General features: G+C 45.1%; 1 protein-coding gene across 6 annotated transcripts in view; it reads right to left on the reverse strand.

Annotated features, from left to right (window-relative positions):
• The window catches only part of LTBP1 (latent transforming growth factor beta binding protein 1), a 413770-nt gene extending 396470 nt beyond the window's left edge, over nt 1-17300 (reverse strand). For 5 of the 6 annotated variants that reach the window (XM_037806447.1, XM_037806449.1, XM_037806448.1 and 2 more), the window contains exons 1-2: nt 16679-17300; nt 15570-15640 (exon numbers count right to left, since the gene is read on the reverse strand). In XM_037806447.1, the coding sequence (XP_037662375.1) occupies nt 15570-15640; nt 16679-17175 (568 nt within the window). In that variant the 5' untranslated portion in view covers nt 17176-17300. The remainder of the gene's footprint in view (nt 1-15569; nt 15641-16678) is intronic. The other variant, XM_037806446.1, reaches the window with a different exon arrangement.
• Between the last annotated feature and the right edge of the window lie 1873 nt (nt 17301-19173).

Consider the following 19173-nt stretch of genomic DNA (forward strand, 5'->3'; position numbering starts at 1 on the left):
TGGATGATTGTATGGTGTGTGAATGTATTTCAATGAAACTGAATTTAATAAAAAAAAAATGGTAGCTAATCACAGGCTTGCTGTGGGGATTACTGTAATAATCCATGCAGAAACGGTAGCTCAGGGCCTGGCCCATCGAGGGCTCAGTATATGGCACCATTACTCAGAAAAAGGGCACCTGCTTCCAGACAACCAGCTTATAAGGCACTTGTTCAAAAGTAGGGGTCTTCCTGCATTCCACTTGAAAACAGCTTTGCCTTTCTATATTTTTAATACTTATATCAGTGCTGGTTTTACAAAATTAAAATGAGATATTTTATCCAAGGTGCATGACCAATTATAGTATTTACAAAGCACTTTTCTTTTCAAGTAAGTTTAAAATGTGTCTTCACATTATTACCAACCCTAGGGTTATAATAGGCACAACTTTTTAAACTCTTTTTGTAGAAAGAGGCAATCAGAATCCAACAGAGCCTTGGGAGGTTTCTTCCCTTCTTTTGACCCTTATTCCCCTCCTCTATAAAATAGGAGGTTGAGAAAACATGACCCTTAAAGACCCTTTCAGTTCTCTAATCCTGACCCCACAGGTCCACGAGTCAAGTCCACTGCCTGTGGGCACAGCTGAGCAAAAACGTGCCAGAGATTAGAGTTGATCTCCTGTTTTGAAAATCCATTGGGAAAGGAGATTTCAAAAGATCACAATATCAGAGGGCCCTCAAAGCCATGTTTTTTACTACAAAGCTGAGTGATGAGAAATGTCAGCAGGAAAAATGAAAGGAGAACCTGAAATTTATGAAGAAACTGTTGGTCACAACCACTTGTAATATCCACAATAGAATGAGATGATCACTAGCAATAAAGCAGAAAGAGACCATCCTGTGCTTGTCCAGGTACCTAGGGCAGAAGTACACACTGGTTCCTCTCTGTCCTGACATACTTAGCAACTCTTAGCTTCGGGTGGAGCCACTGTCACAGACGCTGCCTTATAACATGGCAGGCACTTTCTGTAAATAGCATCCTTCAGGGGGCCCTTGGTGGACCTCCCTTGAGTGCCCTGAAAAGCTAAAAACAAATGTAAGGTGATATCTTCATCACTCTAAATCCACTTAGCAGGAGTAAAAAGGTCATAACACAATTGTCTTTGAAGAAAATTCTTCAGGGTAATTCTGAGAATCTGACTTTATGAGTCAATGGTCCAATTCAGGACTTGAATAAAAGGGAAGGATTATCAGAGGATGCTTCGGATGCCTAATGATTTATAATGTTATTGTTCCTAGAACAAAATGTAATGTTTTCCACTTTGGCCAAAAAGTGTAATGCTCCAGTTCATGACTGTGCCTATTATTCTACTGAAATGGTGTTCTTCCATTCTTCAATAACTTTGTGGTTAAAGCAAATCCAAACCCTCCAAACCGAACCCTGAACATACCTCTTCCAACCAAGTTATAAAGCCAGCACCATTCATGCTTGAATGATAGAGCTTCCTTCCCAACAGACTTCCCCTAGTCCAAATCCTCTCTATTCTCAAAGCCCATCTCAAACTCTTCTTGCTCTAGCATTTCCCTAAAGGAAAGCAACTTCCCTCCCTCGAACCCCCACTCCTCCAGCTGGGAGCTAGTTGAAGGTGCTTGGGAAAACAGCTGGCACACAGAATGAGCTCAAGAGATGCTTGTTAAATGGATGACTGGCACCTGACTCTGTGCTGGCTCTTGTGGCATTAAACATTCTTCCTTGTATTTGTTTCCTATTGATGCATCAAAAATTACCACAATCTTAATGGCTTAGAACAACACTTATCTTACACTTCTGTGAATCAAGAGTCTGGGCACAATTTAACTGTGTCCTCTATTTCATGCTCTCACAATGCTGCAATCAAGTTATTAGCTGGGCTGCAGTCTCTTCTGAGGCTCAGCTGGGGAAGAATTGCTTCCAGTATCATCCAGGTTGTTGGCAAAATTCATTTCCTTCTGGCTGAAGGACCTTCTCACTGGCCGTCGGCCGCCTCAGGTCCTAAAGGCCAGCAGCACTTCCCTGCTGGCTTTCTCCAGAGGCAGCTAACAACATGACAACTAACCTCTTCCAAGCCATCAAGGAGTCTCTCTCTCCAGTCTGCCAAGATGGAGTCTTAGATGATGTCACCTAATCAAGGAAGTATCATCCCATCACTTCTGCCATATTCTGTTGGCTTAAAGCAAGCCAAAGGATCTGCCCACACTTGAGTGGAGGGCATTATAAGGGCATGCAATGAGCAAGAGCATGGTCCATTGCATGCCCTTATCATGCCCTTGTCATGAGCCTAGTGGCATGGTCACCTTGGACTTCTAGGGGAAAGCAGAGGTTGTCTTCATTGTCTTTTTAGCTCATAGCACAAAACCTTCCACATAGTAGACACTTCAAAAAAAGGCAGCAAATTGAAATGTACAGTTGAGGCAAAAATAAGAAACAGCCCCTAAGGATACACAGTCGTAACTCAGTGATAAAACTGTTAGAAGTCATTTAAAGGGGAAAAAAAATGTTTTTTCTTTAAAAACACATTTGCTAAGGAGCAAAAAATTGTTTTTCTAAAAATAAAATTTATATTATAAAACAACTCCTCAAATTTGTGTCTTTTCAAAACTTTAGCACCATTTTCTAGGATCAAGGCCTTGACTAAATGACAGTTAAACATACGGATGCTTCACCAAAAGAAACAGGTTGATTTGGGGAATAAAAGATAAAATACTTACTTTGAAGCAGTTGTAGTTTTTACCACAATAACTGATGATTTAAATAATCTACCCCCCCCAAAAATTATCTTTTTACCAAGAAAGGAACTGATATTTTTTAAATATCTAATTTTTCTTCCATACCCAGACAAAGTACCTTTGCATTAACTTATTCTGTAGAAAGGAAAGAAAAAAAGATATTTCATGGGGAAAATAGTCCCTATTTCAGAGAACAAGCACACTCCTTCAACTCTTCCTGCAAAGGGTCTTAATTTTATAATAGGTGATTCCTTTCCTAAATACACATCTAATAAAAGTATACGTCATTGCTGAAATTCTTCACTGGGCTATTTTCAAACATCTGAGGCATTCCTCCAGCGACTTCCAGGACTGCATCAATGTGACCTCAAGGAACAGCCAAGCAGCGCCACCTCATCCCCTCTCGTCCGAACTTCCTCATCGTCACACAAGGAAGCATATTCCCTGCCAGTGCTGAGGGCATGTCCTGGACAAGAGCGTGCTCTTCATTTTACTTTTAAAACATTTTGCTAATGGGTAATGGCACCTGCCTCTAAAATAAAATGCCACATTCACTCATTTGTTACAGTTATTAATTTTGTACCATCTTTCTCATCATTTCTTGCCTTTTGACATTATTTATTTCAATACAAATACTTTAAAGCCAGGGCTCTCAAACTTCGGTGTGGATCTATATAAGCTGTGGATCTGTGAGTTACTTACTAAAATGAGAGCCACCAGGAGCTACCCTGGGTCTTTCCATCTGGTAGGTCTGGGTGGGGCCACAGAACCCGTATTTGTTCCACATGGCACAGGAGGTTCTGAGGCAAGGGGTCTGGCACTTTGCATTGATAAACAGGCTTGAAAACTGCAACACACCTTCCATGTTAAAGTTTGGTACATAACTAGGAAGGCTTACAGGAATAAAACTCCCATGTCAGGGGTATACTCACTGGATAGCAAAATGGTTTCTCTGGGTGTCCTCAGCAAGCTTATGGTACAGAATATTTTAATGTGATGGCCACTCTTAGACTCCAGGGAACCCACCTGAGAGTGGGGAAAATGAGCCAATGTGTTGGGTTTCTTACCATGAAAATTCATTCTTAAGCAGAAATAAGGGAAAGGAAGAGAAAACACAAACCTGTAGTCCCCAAAGGCTGAAGCCCGAAGGAGCCGATTTCCTGCCTCCACCCACTTTCAGGGGCATGGTGGGCCATGGAGGAGGAGGAGGTGATGGGTTCGGCTAGAGCAGTTCTCAAACCATAGCTGCTCTCAGGACCCCCTGGAGATGCTGACTGAGTTCTGGGCCTCAGCCCCTGGGTTTCTGACTCAGTAAGTCTGGGATGGGGCCCAAGAATTTGCATTTCTAACAAGTTCCCAGGTGCTATGATTGGCCCTTGCCTAGGGACGGCACTTTGAAAACCACTGGATGAGCTCTGAAAGGTAAAAACCATTACACCAGTCTATAGTAAAGGAAGGAATGGGGACATTTTGCCAGAAAAAGAACTTCTAATACTCAAAACTAAGCATTACAAGCTGGTACGCAGGGAAGTTTGTTGTAAGACATTCTCTGTTTAATAGCACATTCTGGGTTCCCACTGATTTAAATGCATCTCAGCTGGTCTTTCATTCAGACACATAATGTGACTTACAATGCTTAATTAATCAAGAAACCTTACTGATGGTCTATTGAATACACAGAACTGCTGTGTGTAGGCTGAATTCCTAGTGGATAATAACATAGTCCCTGACTTTTAATTTATGTTTGGTCTGTATTATTTTGCCTCCAATTACTAAGAAACTTTGGACTAACTTAACATAATCTTTTACTATCACAAGATAAAAGAAAAAAACAGGGCTCTTTCCAAAGACGGATTTTTTTTTCCCTTTGCCTGCACTCTACTTTTAGAACAAGGAAAGTGACTGCAGGAGGAGGGAATTATAGTAGAGATCTAGATACCTTTGCTTATTTCTAAACCAACTTCCACGAGATGTCCCAGAAACCAGAAACCATCAGCAAACTTGATGATCAATATAAAGACCTGAGATACATGATCTTTGATCATCAAAAAAAAACCCATTAAAGTACATAAGCATTCTATTTTTCAATATGCTAACATTTTAGAAAATTGTTCACAAATTGAGAAAGGAGAAAAACTCTATTAATAACCTTATGGCAACATGGCCCTTTAATGAGCCATTTCCATGAACCTCATCTTATTTGATCTATACTATAAAATGAGAGGTGGAGCCAAATGGGAGGTGCAATTAACCCCATTTACAAACAGGAACAAAATCACCCAGAGACGGCAAGCGGTGGCCCAGGATGCCCAGCAAGAGGTGGCGACTGTTCTGAGGCTGCGTCAGCCCTAGGGCAGTAATCCAGTTTGTAAATGAGTTGCCCAGCTGGACTAACAAAATCTCACAAGAGCATTCAAATGCACTCCAGTAATTTCAAAATCTCGCTTTAACATACCCTAACTGCTCCCTGTGGATTTTCTATGATTATCAGATTGGGATTTTTACCATACCTTTTTAAAGAATGCAAAAATTTTATTTTTAATCTAGTGCCTTGTGAGGGTCCCTGCTAATTTGACTTTTAACACAGCAGTGACCAGAGACTTACCTTTCTTTACCCTCAAACCTTCATGCCAAGTCCCAGCCCTGGCTCAGCCAGATCTGCCCAGAGGCTTTGGGGTCAATCAGTCCCAGGCTTGCCTGAAGCAAGGGGTCAGGCTAGGACACTAATTTGCATGTGGCCTTGGGTAAGTCGCTTCACTGTTCTATATGCAGTTTTTCTCATCAGTAAAAAATAGAAATAAAGGTGACTTAGTGACTTTTTTACTCAAAACATTTTCTCACGCCTTAAAAAAGCTGCCCAAAACTCTCAAGTCCTATTTTTTATTTTATTCCTTAATAATGAAATCCACTTGTATTTATAAAGTGCTGGATAATCTCGCTTATTCTCTTATTTATGGCCTTACAAAGCCTAAAAAACCTGACTTGGAATCCAGCCCACAACTCCCACTTCTACCTCATCACCTTTTACTCTATTTTTCATAGACAATCCAGCAATACTGACCTTCTCCGTCTCTGCAGCAGGCCAGACCCATTCCCACCCCAGGGCCTTTACGTCACTGTCCTCTCGACCAGAAGAGCTCTTCCCTGACCCTTTCACATCACATGACCTTCCCTGACCTCCCCCACCTCGGCCCCACCCTGCTCTCTAGCCGGTTACTCTTTTATTTTCTTCATGGTATGGACTCTCTCTTTGTGCCCATTCCCAGTACAGAGGAGCACAGTCAAAATGCAACAAATGAATCCTTCCATCCACCCCTTCATTCCACAAAGGCTCCTTATGTGCTTGCCAGGAACTGAGAGTAAAAAGATAGCCATGGTATGATCCCTACCCACACAGAGCTCATGTTCAGGCTGGGAAGCTGAAAGTACAGACAAAATGACTATGCTACAATGTAAAAAGTATCAAGAAAGAAAAGGATTTGTTATGCCCGATATTCACAAGGATGGGCTGCACTGGGTGGGGTAATGAATGGCACTCTCCCCATCTGAAGGCTGGGAAAAGTATCAGAGGAGCTGGTTAAGGATCTGTCTGAAGTTTCACAGCCAATGATAGAGGCAGAAGTCTCCCCACTCTTGAATCAATGGTGTAAATGATTCATCAAAGTGAGGTGATATGTCTTAGTCAATTCAAATTGACTAATATTTTGAAAGCGCTGTTAACAATCTGTTTGATATGGTATTAAAATGAAACACATACGGGTGAAAGGATGGAGATTCTACACTCCAATTAAAAATAAAAATAATAAAATGAAGTTCATACAAGATTGCAAGTCAGATTGGAAATATTTGGTAACCTGTAAGAAATAAATCATTTTAAGTCTATGAAGACAAAAGAACCTTACTCTTATATTTTCCTTACCTCATTAGCATATTTTCCTCTGGTGGCTTTTTACTGGTTACATTCTATCTCCTCTGTGAGGATTTCTCCTTTGTTCATTACCAAAATGCCTCTGAGTTTCCCCTCTAGCCACTTGGTTCTGAATTCTCAATGACTGATCTCCTTTGTCACCAACCACATCGACTTCTGATCTCCACACCTTCTTCTAACACATATTCCCATCCACTGACCAAACTCATCTTTCCTCTTCCCCAGCAGCACCAGGAGTATATATTCAAACACCGGCCCATCCATCTCCTGATTCACAAATCACAACATTTCGCAAACTGTTTACTTACGTCCATGCCAGCGATATTACTCAAATGTGGTGGAGCGAAAAAGCCGTAGGGAGTAGCACAGTTGGCCAAGAGCAGTATTTGGGGATCTAAAATTACAGGGGAAAATCATGCAATACTCATTTGACTTAGTCCCAAATCTCTATCACATGATGTTGAGCAGAAAGATTCTAAAACTGGCAGGGAGAAAGGAAAAGTTGTCTTAAAGTTTGGGCCACGGAAGGGATGCCTGCAGAGAGAAAGCAGGAGGGAACAGAATACGGTGACGTGCCCTTGAAAAGCTATCATCATAAACTCTGTCTGTGGGCAAGGATAAGCTCCCAGAGAACGGGGGAAAGAAAAATCAATGGAAATGGTTGCCAAAAAAAAGGTGAGAGTAAACAAAAGAGGACGGAGAATTCTTTATATAGAATTTAGAGGCCAGCATCTACAACACAACAAAACCAGAGAGGCTAGTTCGATTCAGTTCTGTCCGGTTCAGTTAGCATGTATGGGACGGACCTGCTATGGCAGAGCACATTCCTGGGTGCTGAAGTGACAGCAGAAAACCCTGCTCTGGAGGAGCTCGGCACTGAGGAGGAGACAGATGTCTCTTCCACTGGCTCAGCCATACCCAGAGCCAAGTAAAAGTGAAATCAGACTGCTCCTGGTGTGATGGAGAGGGAACCATGATTTTCACCAGGGGGTCTGAGAAACACAAAGAAGGACATGTCAGAGACAGGAGTGCCCACGAGGAGGCAGTCCTGAGCAGGCAAACAGGAACCCCTGAGAATCCATACTTGTGGAACATGGCTGTGCAAAGGCCCTGCTCTCCAAGCACTCGTTACCTCCTGCAACCCCTCAAAGGGTTTCCGAATGATGGCAGGCACCATCATCATCCCTGTTTTGTGAATGAGGTGACTTATCTCTGCCCCAGATCTCACAGTTACCAATCCAAGGTCAGTCAGTGAGGAAGTGGTGATAAAGTGCCAATGTCAAGGTAAGAGACCCGAAAAGGACTGGAATAGACATGTCTCCAAAGAAGAGATACAAATGGCCAATAAACACATGAAAAGATACTTAACATCATCAGCCATTAGGTGGATGCAAATCAAACCCCCAAGGAGGTACAACTTCACACCCACTAGGATGGCTATCATTTTAATTTTAAAGAAGGAAAGTATCAAGTATTGGAGAGGATGCAGAGGTGATGGAATTCTAGGGCATTGCTGGTGGAAATGTAAAATGGTGCAGCCACTGTGGAAAGCAATATGGCCATTCCTCAAAATGTTAAATAAATATAGAGTCACCATTTGACCTGGCAATCACACTTCTAGCTACATACCCAAAGAAAATGAAAACAGGGTCACAAACAGATACTTGTGCACCAATATTTATTGCAGCATTATTCACAACAGCCAAAAGCTGGAAACAACCCAAGTGTCCATCAGTAAACAATGTATAATCAAACTGTGGTACTCGCAATGGAATATTATTCAGCCACAAGAAACAATGAAGTTGGGAGACATGCTGCAGCAGGGAAGAACCCTGAAAATATTATGCTTGGTGAAACAAGCCAGACACAAAAGGACAAATATCACGTACAAGAGATGACTAGAAATAGCAAATTCACAGAGATAGAAAGAAGATTAGAGATTACTGGGGTAGTGGGGAAGTGAGAGGGAGAGCATTTGTAAAAAAAAAAAAAAAAAAAAAACAAAAAACTTTTTTAATTAAAAATAAGGAATAATTTTTTTAATGTTAAAAAAAAATAAAAGATAGGAGCCTTGTATTCTAACTCCAAAGACTGAACTCCTAACCTCTTGCGGCACTGCCTCTAGTTCAGAACAAGCCAAAGTGGGAGCAAGGAAGAGAAAAAAGTGGGAAGAGGAGGAAGACAAAGGCGGGGGGGCGGCGAACAGGCTACTTTTCCTCCTGTATCCCCACTATCTCAGATCTACACGAAAATGTCTGCAGCGTCTGAACATCAAATGCAGTGTCTACACGAAATGTTCAATCCATAATAATAAGCAGGGCAAATTAACAAGTGCACATGGGCACATACATATAAATATGGCTCTGATGTATTTTTCCATGAGTGCTAAAACAACCAATATGTGTCACACCAACGAATTATATACCATTTTCTCTCCACTATGGAGGCAAGAACTCTTATTAGTAGAACATGCATGTAGAGCAACATAAAATCATTGTCTCTCCTGATCTGTAAGTCACTGTGCTTAATCACCACAGAAGGAGCTTTTAAAAACATGATGCTGATGAGTAGCTGTTAGAAAAATCATTTTCTAATGTTTTATTTAAAATATTTTATAATTAAAACTAGAATATTTAATGGTAAAAGGCACCCAATTTGCCCCACAATGTTTAAACCTTTAAGCTTTATTTACTCATCAGTAGTGTTTATCTTTTGCAAACTTCCAACTCTTAGAAGAATATATATATGTATATATATATTTCAAACATTGAACTGGTAAAAGAAAGCAGGATTAAAAAATCCTATATGCAAGGCAAATCCATAGCCACTAAAAGCAGATTAGTAGTTGTCAGGGGCTGGGGAAAGGGGTAATGAGGCATGACTGTTTGATGGGTATGGGGTTCCTTTTTGGGGTGATAAAAATGTTCTGTAATTAGATAGTGATGGTTGTACAACACTGAGAATGTGCTGGAAGTCACTGAATTATACACTTTAAAATCGTTGAAATGGTGAGTTTTATGTTACATGAATTATATCTCAATAAAAAGAAATTATTTCATCTCAAAAAAAATTTTTTAAAAAGCCCTATTTAAAAAGCCTTTGGCTGCATGTACTATTCAAAGTTAAGATAACCAAAGTTTAAAGGGCTCCCTCCTTGAGACCTTTCTAAAGCGTTAAGTGTTGATTTTGGCATTTAAATTCCCATACAGATGGTAACTGGTCATAAATATTGCCCAGAGCGAGTTCTTTCTAGATCTCTATTTCCCAAAGTGTGGACCTCCTCTATCAGCATCCCCTGGGGTGCTTGTTAAAAATGCATATTCCTGGGTCCCATCCCAGAGATTGGAATTCAACAGAGTATTTTAACAGACTCCTCTGGTGATTCCATTGCACATTCCCGTCTGAGAACCACCAATCTCTTTAAAATGTTTGAGAACCACCAATCTCTTTAAAACAGACCAAGGAAAAATGGCCAGAGGCACAACCAAAACCGCCTGTGACCAATTCCTTATCTTACCTAACACCCCCTGGAGCAGCACCTGCATTTGGGAAGAAGCCAAGTCAGATCCATAGACACAGACTGTGTGGGACACAACCCACCCACAGGGGTAACCCACCTCTGAGTGCCCACCCCTCAAGCCCACTGCACACCATCCATGGGCTAGGGAAATCACGACGTGAATTTAGGCAGTGAAAGCCAATCTAGATTGGTTAGAGCCGTCGGGAGAGTGAAGATGGAGACCTCCAGACAGAACGTGGCAGCCAGTGACCTCCCAGGCCGCCTCGGCCAGTAGAAAGAACAAGGAACTAAGAGCCACCAAAGGATGGGATGGAGCAAGGCCCCATATTTGGAAAGGGGTTAACAAAGAATGGCTCGCCCACTCATGCAGGGTATGAAGATCTAGAAAAGGCCTTTGGTGGGCCCTACAGCACTGCCAAAATTACCCTCGCCCCCATCAGCAACTCCCCTTTGCGTGATTTGGTCTTGGTGAGTGTTCAACGTGTGGCAACACAGCCCTAACACTGAGTCGCCTCTGTTCATTCCTAGGAAGGACTTGGAAGCAAAATCTGCATTTTAGGAAAATTTAATTCCAGCTCCCGAGCATGTTTGAGTATGTCTGGAACATTCAAGACAACAAATTAATGGGGTCAGAAACAGCAAAAGCCTGTGGTTGCCAAAGGTCCTTTCAACAAGTCAGTCTTCCTAAAGGCAAACCGTTGAGTGGGGCATCGAAAAACTTGAATGCAGCAGGCCAGGAGGAGAAGCAGGCGGGGGGGGGGGTGGGGGGGGTGGCACGGCGCTGTGCTCAGGCCGGTCCACGGGCTGGAGGAGGGCTCCCCAGTGAAGGTTTCAGCACTATCACAACACAGAATTTATGGTTCCTCAATGTTTATTTTAGCCAGTGTTGAGAACACATATTTGACCCAGTGTGAACTTGACCTCTGGGTCCCTCTCCCTCCGCCAATCTGTCGGTGCCGTGTGACAACATCTTCCAGGCAACCCTCCCACCCCAGCTCCCTGCACTGGGGCCTGTGCAGCCCTCTCACCGGCTGCCACGGTGGACCTCACTGCAGATCTACTGGCAAAGCAGCTGTCAATAGCCACAGCAGGCATTAGAAGAATGTGTAATCCTCTGGCCCAACACCCAAGCTTGACCAGCACAGCAATGAGCCAAAAGGGACAGGAGAGATCAAGGCCAAGAGGGTCCTCGGGGTCACCCGGCAGCCCGGCCACATTGCACTGCCTGGATGAGATGCCATCTGCCGCGGTATCTCTGAGCACCAAGGGCACATATGCAACTACGCAGCCTCTGCATATAATTTAAAGGAAATTTCTAGGCTTGGGTTTTGTTTTCAAAGCAGCGTGGGCTGGATGCCAGTGGAAAAGCAACGGAATATCGATTTTCTCTTTCTTGCTAAGGAGAGAACAAGTCATCTATGCACCAAGAGTTGAGTAAAAACAGACCCTGCACTCCCTACAGCTGGCTACATTTCTCCTCTATTCATAGAACCTGGCACATGGTAAAAGTAGACAGATATCTGTGAAATAAATGAAAGAACCATCCGTGCATATATATGGAGGGCCTGCACGGTGCCAGGCGCCCGATTTGGATCCATATCTGCCATCTTTCCTCTTCCACCCACCTCACTCTGCCAGCCTGGCCTCACTCTCATCTCCTTTGTTCTGTGTTGTCTGTTCCCATGCACACACCCAGTCTCCTCTTTAAAGCCTAGCCCATGGTAATATCTCTCTCTGGCCCATACTTCCCCTGAGAGGAGAAGGAAAAGACTGGAAAAACCAATCAGAGAATGCATTCAGTGGTAGGGGGGATGCAAAGTGGGAGAAAGCAGAAACAGTACACCTCAGGAGTTTAATCCCCCACTCAGATGACCAGGTCCTCAAGCTACAAAGCCTTCCTATAAACGTTAACTGTTAGGAAAGAGAAACAAATGTAGTACCATCTGTTTTGCTCAAAACAGATATCATTATCAACATTCACCCAATATTAATAACCAAAATGACATATCTCAGGATACGATTTCAAGTTCCAGATACCCCCACATAAAGGGTGTCTGGAAAAACAACATTAGCATGTCACTGGGCACCTCTACATCGTGCCGGGCAGCCACAGCCCCACAGACCACCTTGGAGGAGGCACACATCCATGGTTTGCCACTGGGCAAGTCTGCTGCCTGCTTGTTTCACAGCTCTCGGATTTGCAATTTAAGATTCACTAAATCTCCAGTCTTCAGAAGCATCTGTCCGTGGCTCATTTAAATTAAGTTTCCATCAAATTAAAACAATCCACACTGGCTCTAAGGGGGCCTTCTTTTCTTCACTAGATTAAGTGAATGCAGAACAACATGAACACATCAAATCTCTCATGCAGAAATAAATTTCTACATCAACTGGACGTGGTCTACATAAACTGAAACTCTTCAGCAATACTCTTTAAATTATCCTCAAAATAGGCAACTGGAAGGCTCCTGGATTATACATTTAAATGTGCATGAACATTTTATGATAACTACTATCTTGAGAGGGAACTTCACAATCATATGTCATTGGTTTTTGTATTTTTATGTGTGATAAACCATACCAGTGCAATTTTTCAATCTCAGCTTAATAAGGACATGAGAGGAGAAGGAGACCACAAATCAATTTATTTTGCAATCTAAATAGTACTACTATTCATTGAAGTAGTAACAATCACAAAAAATGACGTTGGAATTTTTTTCCATTCTTAAACTGGCAATTCCTCCCCTAAGAGGCAAACTTTTACACAAAGAAAACTGGAGATAGACAAACAATTGAATATTTAGTGTAAGTTCTTTTAAAATAAATCATTCAGTGGTGGAAAACAACCCAAACTACTTTACACCTGTAATATGGAAAGGTAACCGTTACATCTACATTTCTAAAAAAAAAAAAAAAAAAAAAAAAAAAGATAGCTGGGGAAACATGGATGGGGAGGGAAAGAAGACAACCGCGTATCTTTTACCTTGATTCCTGCAACAATCCTGCAAGGTAGGAAAGGTTTTAGTACTGTCATTTCTGAATGGGAAAATATAGTCAGAGAGGTCAAGTGAATCCCCAAGGTCGCACAGCTAGTGAGGGATTTAGGATCTGAACTCAGATCCTCTGCACCTGAGGGCCAGGAGTTTTTCCTGGCATCACGCTGCTCAGACACAGAGCAAGGGTTTCACAGCATCAGTGGTCACCCAGTGGTACCGTCTCAAGACAAAAGATCCCTTATTTCTCTGGCTCTCCCAAACACACACACACACACACACACACACACACACACAAGTCCCCCACTGAAAAATATCCATCTAACAGATACATTCCTTTGGGTTGAGCATTGACCTACCACAGAACCACTTTTGAAAATATAATTATTCCTGGAAAGAGTGAGGATTTACGTTTCAAGCATTTGGGCCTGAATTTGTCAGACTGAGCAGGTCTGAGAGTGGATGCTGAAAAACATGGAAAAGGAAAGGGAAGATGCATTGCTGAAATCTCAGAGCTGCCCAGGGGCTACCTTAGAGGAGTTGGAAGGATAACCTCAACCAAAAGCTAGAGGCATTTGCTGCAGGTATTCTGAGAACAAACCAGCTTAGCAACTTCTTCCAGAGCCCTTAGCAACTGTTCAGCCCTATCTTTTCTGACCACTGTGCCTTCTGTGGTCTCCCTCTTCCAGGGTCATCAAAAGGCTAAACACATACCCTTGCCTCCCTGGTGTGGAGAAGCAAAAAGCCAAAGTGTGAGGCAATTCCTCAAGATCTGAATGCTCTCCTTTCAGATCCTAGAACATCTCTGGATCCCCCAAAGTCCTCAGAAAACCTAAGGGTGAGAGACAATCTTCTTTTCCAAGAAGGCAGCCAATTGCATCATTTGTCCAACAAACTTCCTAAAGCCACAGAGCACTCTCTCCAAAAGGTGTCAAGGGGCGCTTCCTCATCATTGTCTGTAAAGCCCTATCCCGTCTTTTGAGTCTCTACCCAGTAATATCCCACCGCAGCAGTGCTGTCACAGATGGGTTACCTCCCCTGACTGGTGAACCATGTCACATCAGGTTTTGAGCAGAGGGATTTTCTGGGGAGAGGAGGAGGATGTAATTTGACTAGAGCAATTCTAAACTCAGGAAAATGCTGATGCACTACTGTCAAGCATAATCTAAGAATTCAAGAATTGAAAAACAATTATTTATTCCAAAAGGTCTATAACCCTGAGCATTTCTGATCTGGTGGTTTGAGTTCAATGACCAGGAGGCTGATAGTCAGTTTGCACCTGCCATGATATCTTCTGGATCATGGCCAAATCATAACCCATCTGGACACAGCTTTTTACAAAATTAGAGCCACTATGACAAAGCATCCCTGTTTCCTTCAAGAATTAAAGGCATTTTTCAGCAAGCAAGTTTTCTGGAATGATTGTACAATTTTTTTATTCATTCACTAGTATTTTAAAATCCTCTTTACAAGACAAATTACTATATTAGAAATATTATGTTAACTACTAATAAGCAGCTGAAATTTTGGACAATTCCAGCTCACATGGTGATGGCTCAAGCTCTAGGCAGAGAACATCTAAGTATGCTCAATTTTTCCTAAGTGGAAACATAAGGTTTCTTTATCTCCAAATGGCACCATACTTAGCAGCAACTTGTCAAAAGGAGACTCAAAATACATTTTAACTTAATCCTGAAATTCAAAATGCAAAGGGGGAATATTTTTCTGATGTTGGCAAATCTGTTTGCACCATTAAGGAATTTTTCTAAGTCTAAAATATTGCAAACATGTATGTTAACTTTTGAGGGGCACTGCAGGAAACCTCACACGTCAGTTCTGAAGGGGGGTTCAGTGGTGCACCCTGAGAAACAGTCCAGGCCTTAAGCATAGAGGATTTTCAAAAAGCTTCAAAAACTATTGATGTTTTATTCCAGAATAGAAGCCCCCAACCTCCCATTCCCCTCCTGCCATCACCTTAAAAAATGTTTTTCGTTTGTTGGCATCTATGTTTAAATTAATTGTATTGGTTCTGCCATATGGCACATTCTCAAATAGGTTCTTTTCCTAGCTCCAGACTCACAGGTGTGACAGAATAATTAATTAATAAGTAATTAATTCCCCTTCAGTACAGGGGAATCTTGAATGCAGGGCATAGTTCTGTACCAGGCATTGCTATGGGAACTTATCCTATAATTGCCCTGACCCGAAAAGCCCTTCCTGGGTGACAATGAAGGCTCCGGGTAATGGGGTGGACTGTATGTCTGACATGAACTCCCCCAGAGTAGCATTAGCCCCTGCGAGTGACCACTGTGGGATCCCCCACCCCAATGTGGACAGCCCCACTTTGCCTCCTGCACAGGACCACTGTGAACCTGACAACTCACGTTTGGTGCACCTCTGGGAGCCAGGGGCCTTGCTCCAGCCGTGGCAGCACTGCCCTCCACAGACGTTGACCCTGAAACAAAGCAAGATCCCTGAGTCCAGTGGCAGCAACACTCCCTCCCCAAGAACTCAAACTTCCAGGGGGTTCCTGAAAGCCCAGCCCCGTTTCCTCATTCCTCTGCTTTCCAGAAAGCCCAGGATGTCCAATCCAAGAAGGGTAATGGCCAAATATCAGGGAAGAGCAGGAGAACACAAAAGCCTGCAGAACCCAGAGCTATACAAGAGGGGAGAAAGAGGTCCAAATAAATTTTTTAAACCCAAAATTAAAGTAGAGCCAAATCTATTTTTGTATTTTATTTGGGTCCGCAAATGAAATTGAAATTGGGTTTCCGAGTGCAATGTCCAAAAACAGGTGAGGTCACAATGCTTGAACCCACCCCTGGGGAGCCAAATAAGCAAAACAAGTTTCTCTCCCCACCCTGTGATTAACTGGGGGCGCGGGGGGGGGGGGTGCAGAGGGAGGATGTTTATGAACGCCCAATAACAGAAACTTGCTACCCAAAGATTCCGTCATTGCTGAGATCCTTTACCCCCTCCCAAACCCCAAAGAAAGCAGACCGCACAGGTGGAGGGAAGTCGAAGGCCACGGGTTCCAGGATGCTGAAAAGTTCTAGGCCACAGAACGCGAGCTAGACCTTTACAGCCCGCCCTCTCCCAAGCACTTTTTTCATTAGCTAGAATAAAATTAACATTGAGTTGCAGAAAGAAGTTTAATTGACGCTGCGGGTTTAAGTTCCAGTGACTTCACATTGACGCCCATCTCCGAGCAGTCTGGTTTGCACACTGGAGGTTACGCCCCAGGCAGAAATCCCTTTTGTATTTACCCGCAGCTCAGTAACAATGCACCGTAATTTCAGCGTCAGTAAAGGGGACCCGGCTTCCCCGCTCTCGGCGCTGCCGTCGCGCTGCCGGGCAAGCAGAGGCGGGGAGGAGAGAGCGGACCCACAGCACACGACGCCCCCGGCCGCGGCGGGGCTCCGAGCGGCCCTGACCCCGCGGGTCCCGGCGCGGGCGGCGCGCGCGAGGCGGGAAGGAGAGGGTGTGGGCTTACCCCTGCAGCTGCTGCTTCTGGTGAACCTGCAGCCTGGAGCCCCCGCCGCTCGGAGTCTCCCGCTGCACTTTGGCGCGCGCAGCCGGCCGGCCTTGTCTGGCGAGCGGGGTGGCCGCCGGGTGACCGCCGGTCTGGGGGTAGAGCGGCCCGCCGGGGCCCCCGGGACGCGCCGGCTCCGGTGGCAGCGGTGGCGGCGGCGGCCGGAGCCCCTGCAGGGCCGCGCCTCCGGGCTTGCCGGTGCGCCGGGGCCGCTCCGGGGGCGCGTCGAGGGCGGCGCGACTGGGGGCGCCGGCGCCCGCCGAGCCGCGGCTGTACCTGGCGTTGAGCGCGACGTTGAAGGTCCGCGGGCGCGGGGGCCCGCCCAGGGATAAAGCGCCCGCCGCCAGGCCGGGGCCCGGGCGCACCACGTACGTGATCCTCCGCACCCGGCCGTGCGCCGACGAGGCCAGCAGCCCTGCCCAGAGCAGGAGCCCCCACCTGAGCCAGGCCCCCGCCATCGCGGGCCCGAGGCGGCGCGAGTCGCCGCGCGCGGTCCGGCCCCCGCCCCCGGCCGTGCGGCTCGCTTGGTGCGGGCGCCCGCGCGCTTCCCCAAAACTGCCGAGAGCCCGGGAGGAGCGAGGAGGAGGAAAGCACGGTTGCAAGAAAGGCAGGCTGAGCGGCCCCGGACCCCGGGCAAAAGTGGCGGGGAGGAGGGGGCGGGTGTGGGGGTGGGGAGCGCGGAGACCCGGAGGGGAGGGGCGCGGGAAGCCGGCCGCGCAAGGTGAGGGGCCGCCCGCCGCGCCCGGGGTGGGGGCTTCGCCGAGCCCGGCGGCCGGCGAGTGAGGCCGAGGGCGAGCGTGAGCGCGCGGTACGCTCGGAGCAGCCCCCGCTACAGAGTCTTTAAAAAGTTTCTCTCGCCGTGCAAGCGAGTGTCAGATCTGAACAGCCAATCTCCGGCAGACGTGACGTCAGGCAGGAAAGCCTAATTGGGGAAACCGTGCGATGAGCCCGGGAACGCGCTGCCACCCTCCACATCCACACGGATGGTTAGCGTGGGTCGGAGAGGCAGAGGTCCCCGCTGCCCAACCCCGTGTCCGGGGAGACGACAAAGGGCTCGGCAAAGCCACTGGATGACTTTCCTTTCAGGAGTCCCACTGGATCCGTTTGAAATTGTTTGGCAATCCAGGATTTGTCTTCTCCATGCTTACTGGGATACTTGCTGCGGGTATTGGATTAAAATATCAAATCGGGCCCCAGAAAGGACTGTCCGGGGTACGCCGGGCTTTCCATCGGAAAGCGTTTGGGTGTTCTCTTTGGGATTGTAAAGTCGGGTGACGGTTTCTCGGTCTGCACCCTCTGGTACCCTGCTCCTCGCTGGGCATGTCCCGGGGTACTGGGCGGGCAGCAGGGGGCGCCCGCGTGGGTGGGGAAAACCGCAGCAGAAATCAACCGCAGAAGCAGCCCGTAGACCTTTAGGAAAGGAATATAGAGTTAGGGACCCAGGACAAGACCAAGTCATTATTAGTATTAAAAAAAAAAAAAAAAAAAGAACCAAACCAGTTCCGCGGACTCCAGTCCGAAGGGGTCACACTGGAGCCGTAGTGCTCTTTGGGGAAAACCATGAAATACTGATGTATTTATTCCTAGCAGTTGGATTTAAAAACCATGTCACCAGCAGAATGCGTGATTTTATTATTGGAATGCAATAGAAATCCCATGGTTATAGCAGTCCCTTTAAAAAGCCATTAAGCTAAGAATAATGATGTTTCTAAGTTTTGGTTACTGTTGTTGAAATTTATTTGTGGCTTATCCTTTGGTTTTGTTGTCTGCCTGCATTGGCTAGTAGACAGTTGGTAGCAGGTGACAATGGTTTACAAAGTATTAATGGAAAAATAATTTAAAGGAGGCATTGTAATCTATTATGTTTTCTTTTTTTCTGTACATTGGAGAAAGACCTCCATTATTTGATTTGGCAGCTGCCAGAATAGCAGTTTCCTGTGAGAACACAGCCGAGAGCCACTGTAGATAAATAGTATTGGCCTGGAGTTTAGAGACCTCAGTGCCAGTCCTAACACTGACACTAATTAGCCACCAGACCACAGGCAGCCCCGTTCTTTCCCAGGCTCAGCTTTCTCCTCTCTAACAGGAGTTGGGTTAAAAGTCCCCTCCAACCGTAACAGTTTGTGGCTCTAGGAACATTCAGGGTCGCTCTGGACAGGATCAGTGAGGTCATTCTAAACAGCCTCTGAGCCAGGCCAAAGTAACCAGCTGAGAAGATTGAGGAAGGAGACTGGATCAAGTAGCTGTGTCCAAACAGTGGGTACTGAATGAAGGACACAAAACAGGCTAATAAATATCCACCAAGTGCCTACTGTGAAGAAGGCATAGAGGGTGACCCTCTGGAGATAATAAAGTATCACAAAGCTTAACCCCTTTGTCTTTGAGAAACTTCCTAACTGGTTAGAGAGACACCATATAAATTAATAAAAGCTTTTAAAGAAGATAAATAATAACAA

Source organism: Choloepus didactylus, chromosome 17 (genome assembly GCF_015220235.1).
Source record: "Choloepus didactylus isolate mChoDid1 chromosome 17, mChoDid1.pri, whole genome shotgun sequence".
NCBI classification, from domain to species: domain Eukaryota; kingdom Metazoa; phylum Chordata; class Mammalia; order Pilosa; family Megalonychidae; genus Choloepus; species Choloepus didactylus.